Source organism: Anomaloglossus baeobatrachus, chromosome 3 (genome assembly GCF_048569485.1).
Source record: "Anomaloglossus baeobatrachus isolate aAnoBae1 chromosome 3, aAnoBae1.hap1, whole genome shotgun sequence".
Taxonomy (NCBI): domain Eukaryota; kingdom Metazoa; phylum Chordata; class Amphibia; order Anura; family Aromobatidae; genus Anomaloglossus; species Anomaloglossus baeobatrachus.
Genome location: NC_134355.1, coordinates 352,321,322 through 352,337,042, shown reverse-complemented (window position 1 = coordinate 352,337,042; position 15,721 = coordinate 352,321,322). Strand labels below are relative to the sequence as shown.

The 15,721-nt window shown below is 38.5% G+C and overlaps 1 protein-coding gene across 7 annotated transcripts in view; it reads left to right on the top strand.

The window, feature by feature from the left end:
• The window catches only part of FUT9 (fucosyltransferase 9), a 380,693-nt gene extending 365,289 nt beyond the window's left edge, over positions 1 to 15,404 (top strand). For 5 of the 7 annotated variants that reach the window (XM_075340110.1, XM_075340111.1, XM_075340114.1 and 2 more), the window contains 2 exons: positions 5,382 to 5,519; positions 5,842 to 15,404. In XM_075340110.1, coding sequence (XP_075196225.1) covers positions 5,850 to 6,929 — 1,080 coding nt within the window. In that variant the 5' untranslated portion in view covers positions 5,382 to 5,519; positions 5,842 to 5,849 and the 3' untranslated portion in view covers positions 6,930 to 15,404. The remainder of the gene's footprint in view (positions 1 to 5,381; positions 5,520 to 5,841) is intronic. The other 2 variants (XM_075340116.1, XM_075340117.1) reach the window with 1 other exon arrangement.
• Positions 15,405 to 15,721: the final 317 nt, after the last annotated feature.

The window sequence follows — 15,721 nt, the reverse complement described above, 5'->3', positions numbered from 1 at the left end:
GAGATTGTATTCATGTCAGCATTTCATAATTGTGTTATTGTCAATCTTATGAGCAGAAGAACTAAATGTACCTTTTCCCACCACAGCTATTGTTTGTTTTAGCACTTTATTTTTTCCTCCCCGTCTTCCAAGAGCCATAACTATTTTTCTGCCATTACTTTTCCACTTGTTTGCAGGATAGCTATAGTTTTGAATAGCTAGTATAATGAAAAATGGGAATAAATTCCAAGTGCAGGAAATATTGTAAAAAAACCCAAACATTTTCACCATTGTTTTTGGTCTTGTTTTTACAGTGTTCTGTAAATGACTTAGCAACATGATTCTCCAGCTGAGGTTGGGTGCACACAAGAATATAAAAAATCATCCCATTTTAATTTATAAAAAAAAAATTCATTTTCATTCATATGGTGGTCAGTATGCAATCGACACAACATCACTTTTTTATATCACGACTTATTACCATTTACAAGACCAAATAAGAACTACAATGTAACTGCAGAAAAACAGATGCTATGTGGATAATTTGTATTAGATTTACTTTTTCACGCAGAATTAGTCCATAAAATAAAATGCTCATCTGAATGGCTTACTTGAATAGGGTTTGTCTTAGTGATGCCCATGAAATGTCAGTTTTTTAACAGACAGTATACAGATCAAAAATAGACATTCCCTCAGACAAAATGAAGTTTGTATGTTTTTTTAACTGGCGAGCTGAAATTATTATTATTACTTTTTCTTATTTATATTATTCATTTCTTATGCAGGTGTGGTATTAGAAAAACCATCATTCTGATTTTTTGATTTTTTTTTCTTTACAGTTATATACTTTATGAATTTATTCATTTTAGATTTTAATGGGTCGAGCTTTTACGTATACATCAACTTTTCTAATGTTTTACTTTATTTTTTAGTCCTCTTTAGGGACTTCAGCCTGTGATCTTTTTATCGATTGTTCTATATATTACAATACCACAATATGCAGTATTCTGCAATACCATAGTATCTCAGTATATAAAAAATATGACAGTCTCCTTTGAAGCTAAGCCCTTGGCTGTGCTTCACAGGAGGTCTAAGATGTCAGCAACTGAGTCTTTTAAAGGAAACCTATCACATGGAAAAATGCTATTTATCTGCAAATATGGGGTTAATATGCAGGTTAATAGCATTCTAAACCTGCTTGGCGCCTGGACATTAAACCCTGCTGCAAGGAGGAAAAGAAGTTTAACCCTCCCAGCAGCATTTGGGTTTCAGTCAAAGAGGAGGTGTCAGTAAGGGTTCAGTCACTGCTTTGTGTATGGAGAACGGTGGCTGTAGCGATGCCCCCCAAACTGGCTGACAGCCACTCAACATTAGACAAGGCTGTCAGTCAGTGCGGGGGCGGTTACACAGAGTGGTGACTGAACCTGCGCCAGCACTGTCTCCATGACTGAAAACAGAATGATGTCGGGAGGATTAAAGTTCTTTTCCTCTTTGCAGAAGGGTACAATTTGCAGGTGGCAGGTGGATATAGAATGCTATTAACCTGCAGATTAACTCCATATCTGCAGATTAATAGCATTTTTTCACATGACAGGTTCCCTTTAAAGAGAACCTGACAGCTGATAAATATTGCATGATCCAGCATGTATCATGCACTGGCTGTATGAGCTCTGCCAATCAGCAATACTGCAGCGTATCAGAAAAAAGTGGTAAAAGCCACCAGGAACCGAGTGTCACATCTCTAAGTCTGCTCCTGCAGTTTCTGCTTTGGTCACCAGGCGCTGCTGTATTTCCACAGTAGGCCATGCTGCTGATAGGAGAGTAGTCGGTACCTGTAGCTCTGGTGAGCACAGTCTCTGCCCATCCTCCAAGCTTGGTTTGGCTGGGACTTGAAGTACCACTGTCTGACTGTGGTCGTGTGTGCCTTTTAGCTGAAGTTATCAACTCCTAGCTCCAGACAATTGGAAGGCTCCACACCCTTTTTATACCTTCAATGGTCTGCTGATCTTTGGAAGATATAGCTTTAATATTCTTGATCAGTTGTAACTCTGGTTCACACCCTACTTGTCTCGTACTATTGTTCCTTGTGTTTTGACCTCTGCCTGTTTACTGACGATTCTCCTGCCTGTTGTTGTTGTACCTTGCTGCCATCTTCAGTTTGACCTTAGCCTGATTTTTTGACTATTCGCTTGCCTGCAATTTTTGCCCCTTTTTGTACCTCCTGGTTTTTTCTTTTACCTTGCCTGGTGACTATTCCTCTCTGGACTGCCGCCTTTCCTTAGGCAGTGATCTCCTGGACCTTGCAGAAATTCCAGATCTCTCTAAAGGGGTTAAAAGGTTTATGGGTTCACTGGATCCTGCTAAGTGGACTGCTTGCACCTAGTCAACCAACAGCACACTAAAGCGAGAGAGTGCAAGCTAATGTATTTTGCTTTGCTATGAGGGAATCCCATAATGTCCTGCACCTACAACATCTAGTATATTATCTGACCTTGTACTGTGGTGGTTAGTACAAGGACTATAAGAGATCAACTGTAATTTGCCATCTCCAGTCACTGGATAAGTTTCTCTCTACTGTAGTGTCTCCCCCAATTGTATTTTTTGCGTAATTACAAACTTTACAATATTTAGATTTCCGTAAATTTGCCATAAATCAAAATTTGGGCAAAAATTTGGAGAAGTCAGCGAATTTGAATTTTAAATTATCACCTCATCTGTAGTTAACAAAAGTGCCAAAATGGATACTGTTCACAATAATACATTCCATCACCTTTTGATAATGGTGTCAATCACTTTACCTAACAAAATAGCAGCATTTTGTTTGGGATCTGCACTAGACACAAATGTGAGCAAAGCTTAATGTTGACTCTCATAGGCATTAATGTAAACATTACACTTGGATGTCAGCAATAAGATATGAAACAACAATTCCAAGTATTGAATTTTTTTAAGTCACTAAAAAGCTATTTACAACTCAAGTTAGACCAGAACAACTTTTATGTGAAATACATTTGCAGAAAAAGATCCACAGTGCACTGGTCTGGCATCCACTCTAGTCCTTCATGGCAGCTGAGCTGTGGCATCTTTCAAGTTGGTGGTTGAAATCCTTGGGTCAGCAACCTAGACACCTCTTCCAGTTGGGGCCTGGTAAGTGCAAGAAATGCCCAGAATGCCATGTCGAGTATGTTGGCCACAAAAATGAATATTGCCAAGGTCAAGAGCAAAAGAAACCACCAGACCAGGGTAGTGTGGATCTTTTTTATGAAGACTAACGTGAAATAACTTTGGGGCTAGTAAAAAATGGTTAGATACAATTTTTAGTTTAGATTTTAACTAGTGTTGAGTGAGTAGTTAACTATTCTTACACGCTATGCTGTTAGTGAGTACTGTCCGCAACTCGCATATTCGTTATGAGTAGCGGGCGCAATGTAAGTCATTTGGAGTAACCCGAAAGCCGTACTATTCGCTACTCGCACGAAAAGTACGGCTTTCGGGTTACTCGCTACTTAGCGAGTATTTCCCATTGGCTTACATTGCATCCGCTACTCATAACGAATATGTGAGTAGCGGACAGTACTTGCTAACAGCATAGAGAGTACGAATAGTTAACTATTCGCTAAATACAAATTTTAACCAAATTACCAAATTGAACTTCACACCCAAGAGGGTTTTGTTTGGCTAGTGATCTTTATGAGGTACATTTTCAGAAATACAACTTTTCTTGTGACACATTTATTATTTAAAGGTAATAAAAAAAATCCATTGATGTTCATATGTACCAAAGAAGCCTTTTATCACATGGCCCTCAGGCAAGTTCAAGACAATCTCCTGTATATAAACTGACTGTATCTTCAGCTGTTGGTATGCCAGGTATAGTTCAATGTGAAATAGCTTTATGCTTCAATGATTGTGCACAGTAACTGCAAAATACTAGCTCCCTTGTTCAGCTTTTAGCTCAGAGCAACCGACATTTGTTCTCATTTGTCTCCATTTATGTAACTCTAATTCCAGATGATAGGCACTTCGTGTTGCTTTTTGTATGTCGTTTTATCAAAATGCCTTAAACTTCCTTGAACACATGAGATTTTTTTTTTTTTACTAAAAGGAGCATCTCGAGTATTTTATTTTGATTTATTAGATTTACATTTGTAATAGAGAAATTATTCTTAGAGGGTTGTCTAGAATTAGGAACAAAAATGCTATCTGCCAGAAAAAGTGCCTTACCTTTGAAGTCCTTTGAAGTGAATAGGGCTCTGGAACAATTTGTACCAGACACAAGTTGTGGACAGCTGTGATGCGGAAACTATGAAGAAAACAGACATAGTTTTTTTTTAACCTCCATATTAAAAATACAAACTTCCTTCCTATACTGTTTATGTAGAACATCGCAGAGTTTGTATGTTGTATAGCAGCTGAAATGAACTAGAGTCAATTGACAGTGACATTACAGCCTTCACTAAGTGATAGATTAAGATTTCCTTCAATAGAGAACAGAAGGAAAAAGGAGTGATGCATGCGGAGCATTACCTGAGTCTATAATGTTGCTATCTAACATTAGTCAAAGCAGAACAGCAAAGCTGTCATAAAATTCTAGTTCTTTGATAGCCCTGGCCCAGTCAACACAGCAAAGCTAAACTGTGAGCTGCATACAACAGAAAATGTCCTTAAAGGGGTTCTCTAACAAGTAGATAAAATGGCATCCCTGATATAATTCGAACCATAGTCCGTACTAGTAACGTGTCAATAGTTGATGAAGACTGAAGATATATAGGTACCAAGAGCTGTGTGTCAACTGACAAGAGCTGTATCACATATACCTAAGTCAGGCTATCAAATGTATCATCAATAAGTTCAAAAATGAGAGTCCACAAGGAATTAATAAAAAATGAATTAACCCTATAGTGATTAGGAATAGTTGCATTACAAATTGAACATGTGCATAAGGTATTAAAATATAATTTTTCTTAACAACAATAAAATATAGTGAGGATAACAAATATGCAATAAGCAAGAAATGTGCCGCAAAAGGAGGGACCTGGGCAACTAACAGTAGTGTGCAGTAGCATAATAGTTACAAGGCAGCGGGATATATGGTCTAATTTTAGTATATATAAGAACACTATATCTGGTAGTATAAGTTATCAATGTTAACCTTGCAGATATAAAGCATGGGTGTCCGCTATGCAATCAAAGCGCATAGTGCTAAGTGCTAAAAGTAAGTCAAACTACCTGCAAGAGACCTTGTAAAAGTGCCAGAGTATATGATGTCCAGTGTCCCTCCACCCCAAAGCACGTTTCGTATCACTTCTTCAGGGGTCATATGTGAATAAATATCTGAACCAAATGGCGGTTATTTCCAGGATCTCCAGGTTCATTCTCCTCAATGTTTGTTTGTTTTCCAGTTGGGAGCAGTCAATTTCCGTGCACTGGTATAAAGCTGTCTGACTGACAGAGGAGGGGGATGAAGCTGGAGATCTCCTCATCAAGCAGAACATGGGTTAAAATATTTCTTCATACATCAGAGCCAGCAGCTGACTGAGGTATGTGTGTTGAAACAGAGGTCTTTGGAACTGTATATCTTAAGTCTGCAGCCTGTACTGACATGTAACTAGGAAGGGTAGCAGTTTGAATAATATCAGGGATGTCATTTTATATCATTCTCAGAGAATCTTTAAATTGTGACTGTTCTAGTGACCAGTGTAAACACCAGAATAATTCATATATATGTATAGTCATATAAAAAATAAGAAAAATGTTTGAATAATACAGAATTTTCTGATGTTTTAGTCGCTTTAACCATGATTTAACTGTGCGCTTACTTACTATATATATTAAAGATATCAATGCATTTTTGTTTTTCAGGGCAAATTATGACATCAACATCTAAAGGCATCTTTCGACCATTTCTAGTTGTCTGCATCGTGTTGATTTGCTTCACAGTATGTTTACTGATATATGTCAAGCCAACAAACAACTGGATCTCCAGTCCTATAGAATCGGCTAATTCTATGCTAAAAATGAAAAATATTTTCTCATCTAAAAAAGATTATTATAATGATACAATCATTCTTATTTGGGTTTGGCCATTTGGACAAACATTTGAGTTGCAGTCCTGCGAGGCACTTTTTAATATCCATGGGTGCCATCTGACTACTGACCGTGCTCTCTACAACAAATCCCATGCAGTGCTAATACATCATAGAGATATCAGCTGGGATCTGACCAATCTCCCATTGCAAACACGACCACCCTTCCAGAAATGGATTTGGATGAATCTCGAATCTCCAACTCATACTCCACAAAAAAGTGGCATTGAACATTTATTTAATCTCACGTTGACCTACCGACGTGACTCAGACATCCAAGTGCCTTATGGCTTTATGGTCGTAAGCACAAAGCCCTTTGAATTTGAAGTGCCAAGCAAAGATAAGTTGGTCTGTTGGGTTGTAAGCAACTGGAATCCAGATCACGTTAGAGTAAAGTACTATAACGAACTCACCAAGTACATTGAAATTCTAACCTATGGCCAGGCATTTGGTGAATACTTGAACGACAAAAGCTTGATTCCAACCATCTCTACGTGCAAATTTTACTTGTCCTTTGAAAACTCTATTCATAAAGACTATATAACTGAAAAACTATACAATGCACTACTTGCTGGATCTGTGCCCATTGTGCTAGGACCTCCAAGAGAAAACTATGAAAACTACATACCAGCAGATTCTTTTATTCACGTTGAAGACTTTCTTTCTCCGAGAGAGTTGGCAGATTATCTGTTAGTGCTGAACAAAGATACTGAGCGCTACCTGGCATACTTTAACTGGAGGAAACATTACACCGTGAACTTGTCCCGGTTTTGGGAATCCCATGCTTGCCTAGCATGTGACCATGTTAAAAGACATCAGGAATACAAATCTGTCAGTAATTTGGAGAAGTGGTTTTGGAATTAAAGCCCCTCTTTCATGTTTGAGCACTTTCTGGGAAGACATTACAACCGTTACTTGCATCAAGATAAAAATGTAGTGCTTTGTTTCACCGTTTACTGCTCTGTTGAATGCATAATTTAACATAAACTTTGTCAGACATGAAAACCTCTTTCCGGCATCAGAATCATCATTCCCTGACACTCCATATGTAGCAGCAGTTTCTGTGAACGCAGAACAATTTCCATACTATAAGTGTTAACCATTTTTACACAACACCTTTTTAAAGAACTGAGTCTCCATATTACTGTATGTAGCAGACTGGGATTCCCATCATTTCTATGCTACCGCCTCGAAATCAAGCTGGAGGTTATACTGGCAGATATCATATGAAGTGATATATTCCAATTGTATATGTATGTTTTTGAGGTGGAAGAACTAAAATTGGGTGAGAAACCAGAAATGTGTAACTTTACTCTTCAACAGATTTTCTATTTCATTGAGAGGCAGTTTTCAGTTCTGATGAATCATCTTCACCCAAGATCAGCTGAGCCTGCAAGTAACACTTTTAAGCCATTCTCACCCTTGAAACAATCTCACACGTGGTTCTGTATTTAGGAGTCTCACTTTTACGATCATATTGATCTGATGTGCTGCTATGTTTGTTTTAGACTCACGCTATTTTCAATATTTTTTTTAAATGAAGAATGATCTTTATTTTCTTATAAGTAATTATGAACATCATCACCCTTCTATGTTGTTAGTGTGAAAAATGGAAGTTAGCCCATGGCAACCCAACTGGCCATAATGGTTTTCTGACAGTCATGGCATACACTGGATGCCTTTCAGTATCTACAAAAGGCATTGCCTTGATGGTATCATATTTTTCACATTGTCGAATTGCTTTTAATAGGCAAAGTGATGTAATCTACAATTGAAGTAAATTGTGCAATGAGGAAGCAGTACAAATTTTAGCACAAACCTTGCACTTTGAGGAATGGTCAATCGCAAACACAGAACATTTCTTCCAGTTTATCTTTGAGAAAAACATTATTCATTTTCAGAATTAAACTACTATTCCACATGATGGATAACCATAGAGCTCTCAAAGAGGTTTTCCTTGATCATGATTAGGGATGAGCGAACTGCTTGTTGCTCGGGTGCTCAGTAAGGTTTACCAAGCACCAAGCTGTACACTCATCCCTAATCATTATATCTAAGCCTATTCTTCAAATAGGTCATCAATATTCGAATGATGGGAGTCTGTCTCCCCGCACTTCTCGGGTGCTCGGTAAGGCTTACCAAGCACCAAGCAGTACACTCATCCCTAATCATCATATCTAAGCCTATTCTTCAAATAGGCCATCAATATTCAATTGATGGGGGTCTGCCTCCCTGCACCAATCAGATGCTCGGTAAGGTTTACCGAGCACTGAGCAGTTCATTCATCCCTAATCATCATATCTAAGCCTGTTCTTCGAATAGGCCATCAAAATTCAATTGGTGGGGGTCTGCCTCCCTGCACAACTCAGGTGCCCGGTAAGGCTTACTGAGCACCAGGCAGTTCACTCATCCCTAATCATAATATCTAAGTCTATTCTTCAAATAGGTCATCAATATTCGAATGATAGGAGTCTGTCTCCCCGCACTTCTCGGGTGCTCGGTAAGGCTTACCAAGCACCAAGCAGTTCACTTATCCCTAACCAACATATCTAAGCCTATTCTTCGAATAGGTCATCAATATTCAATTGATGGGAGTCTGCCTCCCTGCCCTACTCAAATGCTCAGTTAGGTTTACCGAGCACTGAGCAGTTCACTCACCCCTAATCATCATATCTACGCCTATTCTTCGAATAGGCCATCAATATTGAATTGGTAGCGGTCTTCCTCCTTGCACTACTCAGGTGCTCGGTAAGGCTTACCGAGCACCAGGCAGTTCACTCATCCCTAATCAACATATCTAAGCCTATGCTTCGAATAGGTCATCAATATTCAATTCATGAGGATCTGTCTCCCCTCACTCCTAGAATTAGCTATCTGAAGGGGCACTTGGTGAGCACTGCAGCCTCTTGTGATGTACACAGTAGAAGCAGGAGTGAAGTTCACTTTGGGGTGATTGCCAATATTGCTTTTTATATTGTGCAGTGGCATATCTTGTGGCTTGTGGACCCCAGTGCAACAAGACACCCAACTCTTACAGGCCTTTAACACTATTGGTCTTCTTACAGGGGCCAAGCACCAGCGCCTCAGTGCATCTTCAAGTCCCTGCACCCTCTACAGTGACGCCCTGATACTGTGGCAATATGGCATTTGGTGAATAACTGAGCTGATATTTAGATTTTTTTTTTAAGTATTATGTTATTTCTCTTTTTGAGACTTTGTGTCTTCTATAACATTTTACCCCCTGGTGAAATGTTTGATTATGATGAATTGTAGGATATTAAAGATGGATACTGATGATTTGGAGATGTCTTGCCATACAATGCACACTGCCTTAAATGAATTTGAATGTGTCTTTTTAATTTGTCTGTCTGAGTGTATTATTTGGTGTTAACTATGTTTACTTTGTTGGGGCATTCCATGTAGTATTTGAAGTAAGTTATTTGTGTATGGTGCTAGGATTGAGCAGAACGGGCTGCAGTGCTTATCCAATTCTTCCACCACATCAAACAGCTGATTGACATACCCCACCAATTGGATATTGATAATCTGTCGTAAACATGGGTCATTAATAATGTGAAAGCCCCTTTAAATACTGATGTTTAATCAATATAAACCATCAATTGTATGAAATCCTTAAGGATTTCTGCAGATAACAGTAAGGCTCATTTCCAGGTATGCATAAGCACAGAATAAATACTATTCTTCATTGCTACAGCTCATTTTGCACTGACGCAGTTTTTTACCGAGATACATGATGATTATGTTTGCTTACATATCACAGAAATGGCTTAAAATCCACACACTGAACTTCTCTCTGCTTATTACTTCCATAAGTGCAATATGTATTGGAAGGTAATCTCCAGCACTGTTTAAAGACCAGTATACTCCTTATGTTCTTGTCATAGTATAACAATTCGAACACAAAGGGTAGATAAAAAAAAGCCGTGGGTTTCTTGACATTTTACATAAAATGTGCCTTACTGTTTCTGTGGAGCAGTTCTCATGTCTGTCCTTTACTGTTTTACTTTGCCACTGGGTAATGTCAGCCACATATGACAGTCACATTGACAGCAAAGTAGATGGTTGTAACAGTGAAATAGGTATAAAGAAGAGCGTAACTGGATGCAACATAGATCACCATTATCTTTAACATGATTAACTGTGCAGACAGATGTGGCAAGCCACAACTACAAATTTGCCAAGCTACTCTAGGACTCCATACGATTTGTGAAGCTGGTCACTTGCATACAAAGACATTGAGTAGCATGGTACTGTAACCAGGGCATAACTATAGGTGGTACAGGAATTGCAGTTGCACCTGGGCCACGGAGCCTAGGAGAACCCAACAGAACTCTGCTCCATATAACAAGGCAGCTAATACTCAAAGATCTGTGATAGTTGGGGGCAATACAACAGATTTTGCATTGATGCTTAAGAGCTTAACATAGCGTTCCACAATGTTTTCAATAAATTCTCTTCATAGCAGTTACATGCCATATACTCGGACATCACCATACACAGTGGGTAACCATGACACAAGTGACTATGGCATACATACTTGTTTGTACATACTGACTTCTTCACTTTGTTAGAAATTGGCAACATTTGATCATATTTCATTCTACAACATGTGATCTTATATCCATATACAACATGTGATCATATGTCCAAGTACAACATATGATCATATGTTCATATACAACATGTGATCACATGACCATACACAACATGTGATCATATGTCCATATTCTGTACAACATGTTGATCATATGACTATGTACAACATGTAATCATATGTCCATATACATAAGATCATATGACCATGTACAACATGTGATCATATTTCCACATACATGTTATCAAATGACCATATACAACATGTGATTATATGGCTACATACATGTGATCATATGTCCACATGCATGTTATCAAATGACCATATACAACATGTGATTAACTGATTATATGGCTACATACATGTGATCATATGTCCACATACATGTGGTCATATGTCAATATAAACATGTGATCTTTTGTTCATATACAATATCTGATCATATCTCCATGTACAACACATGATCTTATGTCCATATACAACATGTGATTGTATGACCATATACCGCATATGATCTTATGTACATGTGCAACATGTGGTCATATGACCCTGTACAGCATGAGATCATATGACCATATACAACATGTGATCATGTGACCATATACAATATGTGATCATATGACCATATACAACATTTGATCATATGTCCATATATAACATGTGATCATATGTCCATATACAACATGTGATCATGTGTCCATATACATGTGATCATATGTCCATATACTGTGCAACATGTAATCGTATGATTAGATACAACATGTGATCATACGACCATGTACAACATGTGATCATATGTCCACATACAATATGAGATCATATGTCCATATACAACATGTGATCTTTGTCCATATGCAAGAGATCATATGACATATATAACATGTGACCATATGTCCATATACACTGTGATCATATGTTCCTGTACAACATAAGATCATGCTGCCAAGGCCAGAAATAAATTATTAGACATGTAGGGTACAATGGGCATTATTTTCAATGCATTTTGTTTTATGTCACTTGACTATTTTCAGTCCACCATATTGTTATATCATTCACTTTGATGTAAACATGCCAAGTCCACGAGCAGTAAGCTAATGCCAAGTTATGTTCTGCTTGGTAATGTCTACAATAGAACTGGGCAACATTATTTTTTTATTCCATCTAGCATATGCAGATTTTTACTAATGATGTTTATAATCTTGAGCAGCTTTAGCATCCATTAATGGGTATGTCCAATCACTATGATCATTTGCACACGTTATATTCGTACCATGTAACTATGCTTTGACATTAAATATTTTTCATCTATTCAAGGTTTTTCCAATTAGAAAACTTCAAGAGTTTTCCTTTTTCTGCATTTCTTTAGGACGTAACCAACTGAATGTTGAAAAAGCACAATTGATTCTCCACAATTGCAGTTAGGGACACTTCACTTCCTTAATAGTCTTACTGTGTTATTATGAAACAGAATGAACTGAACATGAATATGTTGATGAAGAAATGTTTCTTTGGAAATGTGGTTTTAATAGTATTTATTTAAGGAAATAGTCTGGGTAAATGATTAAGCAACTAAAACACGTAAGGGTCATATACTGTATAAGGTACTGCAGATGAAAAGCAATAGGTTCCCAGTGAGCACCAGCTAAAATATTTTTTGTTATCTAATGTACACTACTACATAATATGATAACTGACACCTGATTGGGTGCAAAAATAGTCTTATAAATTTAATATATACAGTTTGCTAACCGATTTATTAGAATAACGCAAAAAGAATTCTGCTGCCCTTGACTGGGGTCCCTTTTAGTCTCCCATGGCAGGTGGAGCAGTGTAGTGTACAGTTTGGAAGTTGACATCTTTTTTCTGGCAACCTGGGTACCTCTAGGGCCTTCAACATCATGACATCATGGCATGACGTACATTATGACATCGTATATGGCCTATCATTTTGAAGATACTCAGGGTGTCTGGTTAAGCATGAGAGCCATAGAAGTTGAGACAGCCCAGATTAAGATGCCATGGAAAACAGGACTGAACGTCATAGCCGGTCAGCAGGGATCGTTTTGCTCAAAACTACTATGTATATATGGCAGACAAGGTTTCATACTGATCAAGGAAAAATGTAAAAACAGATCATGTATATGAGTTCTATTTTGTTATGTGGACTTAACTGTACCCTATCTATATATTTCTCATGACTCAAACAGGTTGTAGCAAGGTTGGAAGCTATCAAATTTCCATAGAATAGGGGCTAACGTCCCAATCGCTTAGACTCCAACCACTGCAACCCTCACTAATCACAAGAATCAGGGCTCTGAGGAGCAAATTTTGAAGGAAGTGGGGGGTCTATCTGTCTACCTCCACTTCACACTTCCAAAGACCAGCCTAATGGTGGTGTCACACACAGCGACGATGACAACGACATCGCTGTTAAGTCGCCATTTTCTGTGACATAGCAATGACCTCAACAGCGACGTTGCTGTGTGTGACACATAACAATGATCAGACCCCTGCTGCGAGATCGCTGCTCGCTCTTGAATATTCCAGGTCATTTTTTGATCGCTACTATCCCGCTGTGCCACATACATCCTTGTGTTTGACACCGCAGCAGTGACGGTCGCGACGACTTTGAAGGCAGTGACGTAGGACTGAAGGCAGGACAAGGGCGTGTTTTTGCGGTGTATTTTACAACGCCCCCACAACTCCGATTGGTGGTCATAACAGCGTTCCGATTGGGTAACTTGCTGAAGGCGTTACAGTGATTTCATTCTTTAAGTTCCATTCTTTAGTCCACGTAGTAGAGTCTCTGTCTGGTGTCGCTAGTGTGTCATTCTTTTTTGTGTCTTCCTTTGTTTGGCACGGTCACCCAATCAGGCGCCGCTGTAGTGATCACCAATCGGAACAGAGAGGCGTGAAAAGAGGGAATGCAAAACATGTCTAGGGGTAAGCACCACGCCTCTATCAAGGTCAGAGTCGTCGCACAGCGACGCGTGTGACACATCCCAACGACCGTCGAGGTTGCTATGATCGCTGCTCCGTCACTGCTTAAAATTACATGTTTGACAGCTAACTAGCGATCATGTAAGGTCGCTGTTACGTCACAGGAAATGGTGACATAACAGCGACGTCGTTGTCGTTGTGTGTGAACCCAGCATAACACTGCAGATAGCTATCTCTGCCAGTCCCATTAAGAATTAATGAAGCTTAGGTGCACATGATCGAACATTCATGTTCTTGGGATCCACACTTGGTACAACCCATTTAATGTTTCTCTAGAGCAGGGCTTCTCTACCTTTTTTTACTGGTATGGCTAACTGACTAAAATAATACCTGGGCCACACCGTACAGATCAAGATAATGTTTCAGCCTCACCATCTGAAATTTTACTTTTTTGTCTCCTCAACCAGTAAGACATTAAAATAAATGCGGAATGTAGTTATAGTATAGCATGCTTTAGCCAAAGAAATATCTGTGCATAATTTGATCGAGTCAAAGAAAACTATTTCCTCTGGTGTACTTCACCATAGCTATGATGTTCCTCACTGGGGGGATCAGCCGCACAGTTCGAGAAACTCTGCTCTATATTGGAAATTAGTCTTCCAGAGTGTCAGACACAAATTCTTCAAAACATTGATACAAAGTCAGATATCTAGCCATAATGATTATGCATATGGTCATTGAACTGTTCTGTGCATGAGCTGTATATTGTCCTAGGATGGGATCCAATTACAATTTGCAGGTCGTGTACAAAGACATAATACTGAGTCATATTGTTGGTACCTCTCCTTACCAAGAGCTAATTTACGAAACCTTTGTTATAATTAATGTCCACCAAATAATTTAATAATATATCTCTATAGAGGATCTCTGATTTTCTTACTGAAAATTTATAGAATTCTAGCTATATATATCCTCCACTAGATGGAGCTACCTTCATAATGTTTTACACAGCTAGTTAAAGGGAATCTGTCATCAGGTTTTGGCTATGTATGACCAAAGGACAAAAAAAAAAGAAAAAAAAGGGCTTGTCTCCAAATAACCTCTGGATCCCCAGGTGAGATCAGATGGCTGGCAACACCGAATAAGCATACAAAAACAAAGAAAGAAGTCTCACCCATAGTCCAAAATTCAATGCATTAATGTGTTACAACTCAATTAAAAACATGTAGGGAAAAATCCCAACGTCTAACGCGTTTCAGTGGGGAACCACCTTACTCATAGACTAGTGAAATACACAATTCATTGTGTTTTTAATTGTGTTTTAGCGCATTAGAGCATTGAATTTTGGACTACGGGTAAGACTTCTTTTTTTGTTTTTGTCGTTTTTTTTATATGTATTCTGAGAGCAGCATAATGTAGAAACAGAGACCCTGCTTGCAGCGATGTCACTTACTGAGCTGTTTGTCGTCATTTTTATATAATCACTGTTTTCTCTGCTGCAGATATAGCAGTGCTCAGAACTCTTAGCTCTGTATAACCCTGCCCACAACACTGATTGGCAGCTTTCTGTCTACACTGTACAATGCATAAAAAACTAGCGAACAAAATAGAGCAATGGGGTCTTATCCGATGACCAGAGACAGTATTGTAAAAGGAAATGTCCACCTTCTTCGGTTGTGAGGTACACAACAATAAACCCCCCACACAAATTATCAACTCCTGCAGCCCAACGGGTTAGATAACTGGCAAATTGTCAAGTAGGAAAAAGTAGGTCTTTTCTGCTGCTGCTGATGATGATCCAAAGGAAGATTCCAGGAGACAGAATTAGTAGTAATTTGGTTTATTATCAACACATTTCAAAGTCATCTAACTTTCTCATAAGAAAAAAAACAAAGACTTAAGTAGTTTTTTTGATGAAGAAATTGGATGACTTTGAAACGTGTTGACAGTAAACTGCATCGCTACTAATTCTGTCTCCTGGAATCTTCCTTTGGATCATCAGCAGCAGTGCAGGAGACCCACTTATTCCTACTTAACTCTGTACATTGACAGACAGCTGCTAAATAGGGGTGGGACAAGGTTAAACAGAGCAATTGACTAG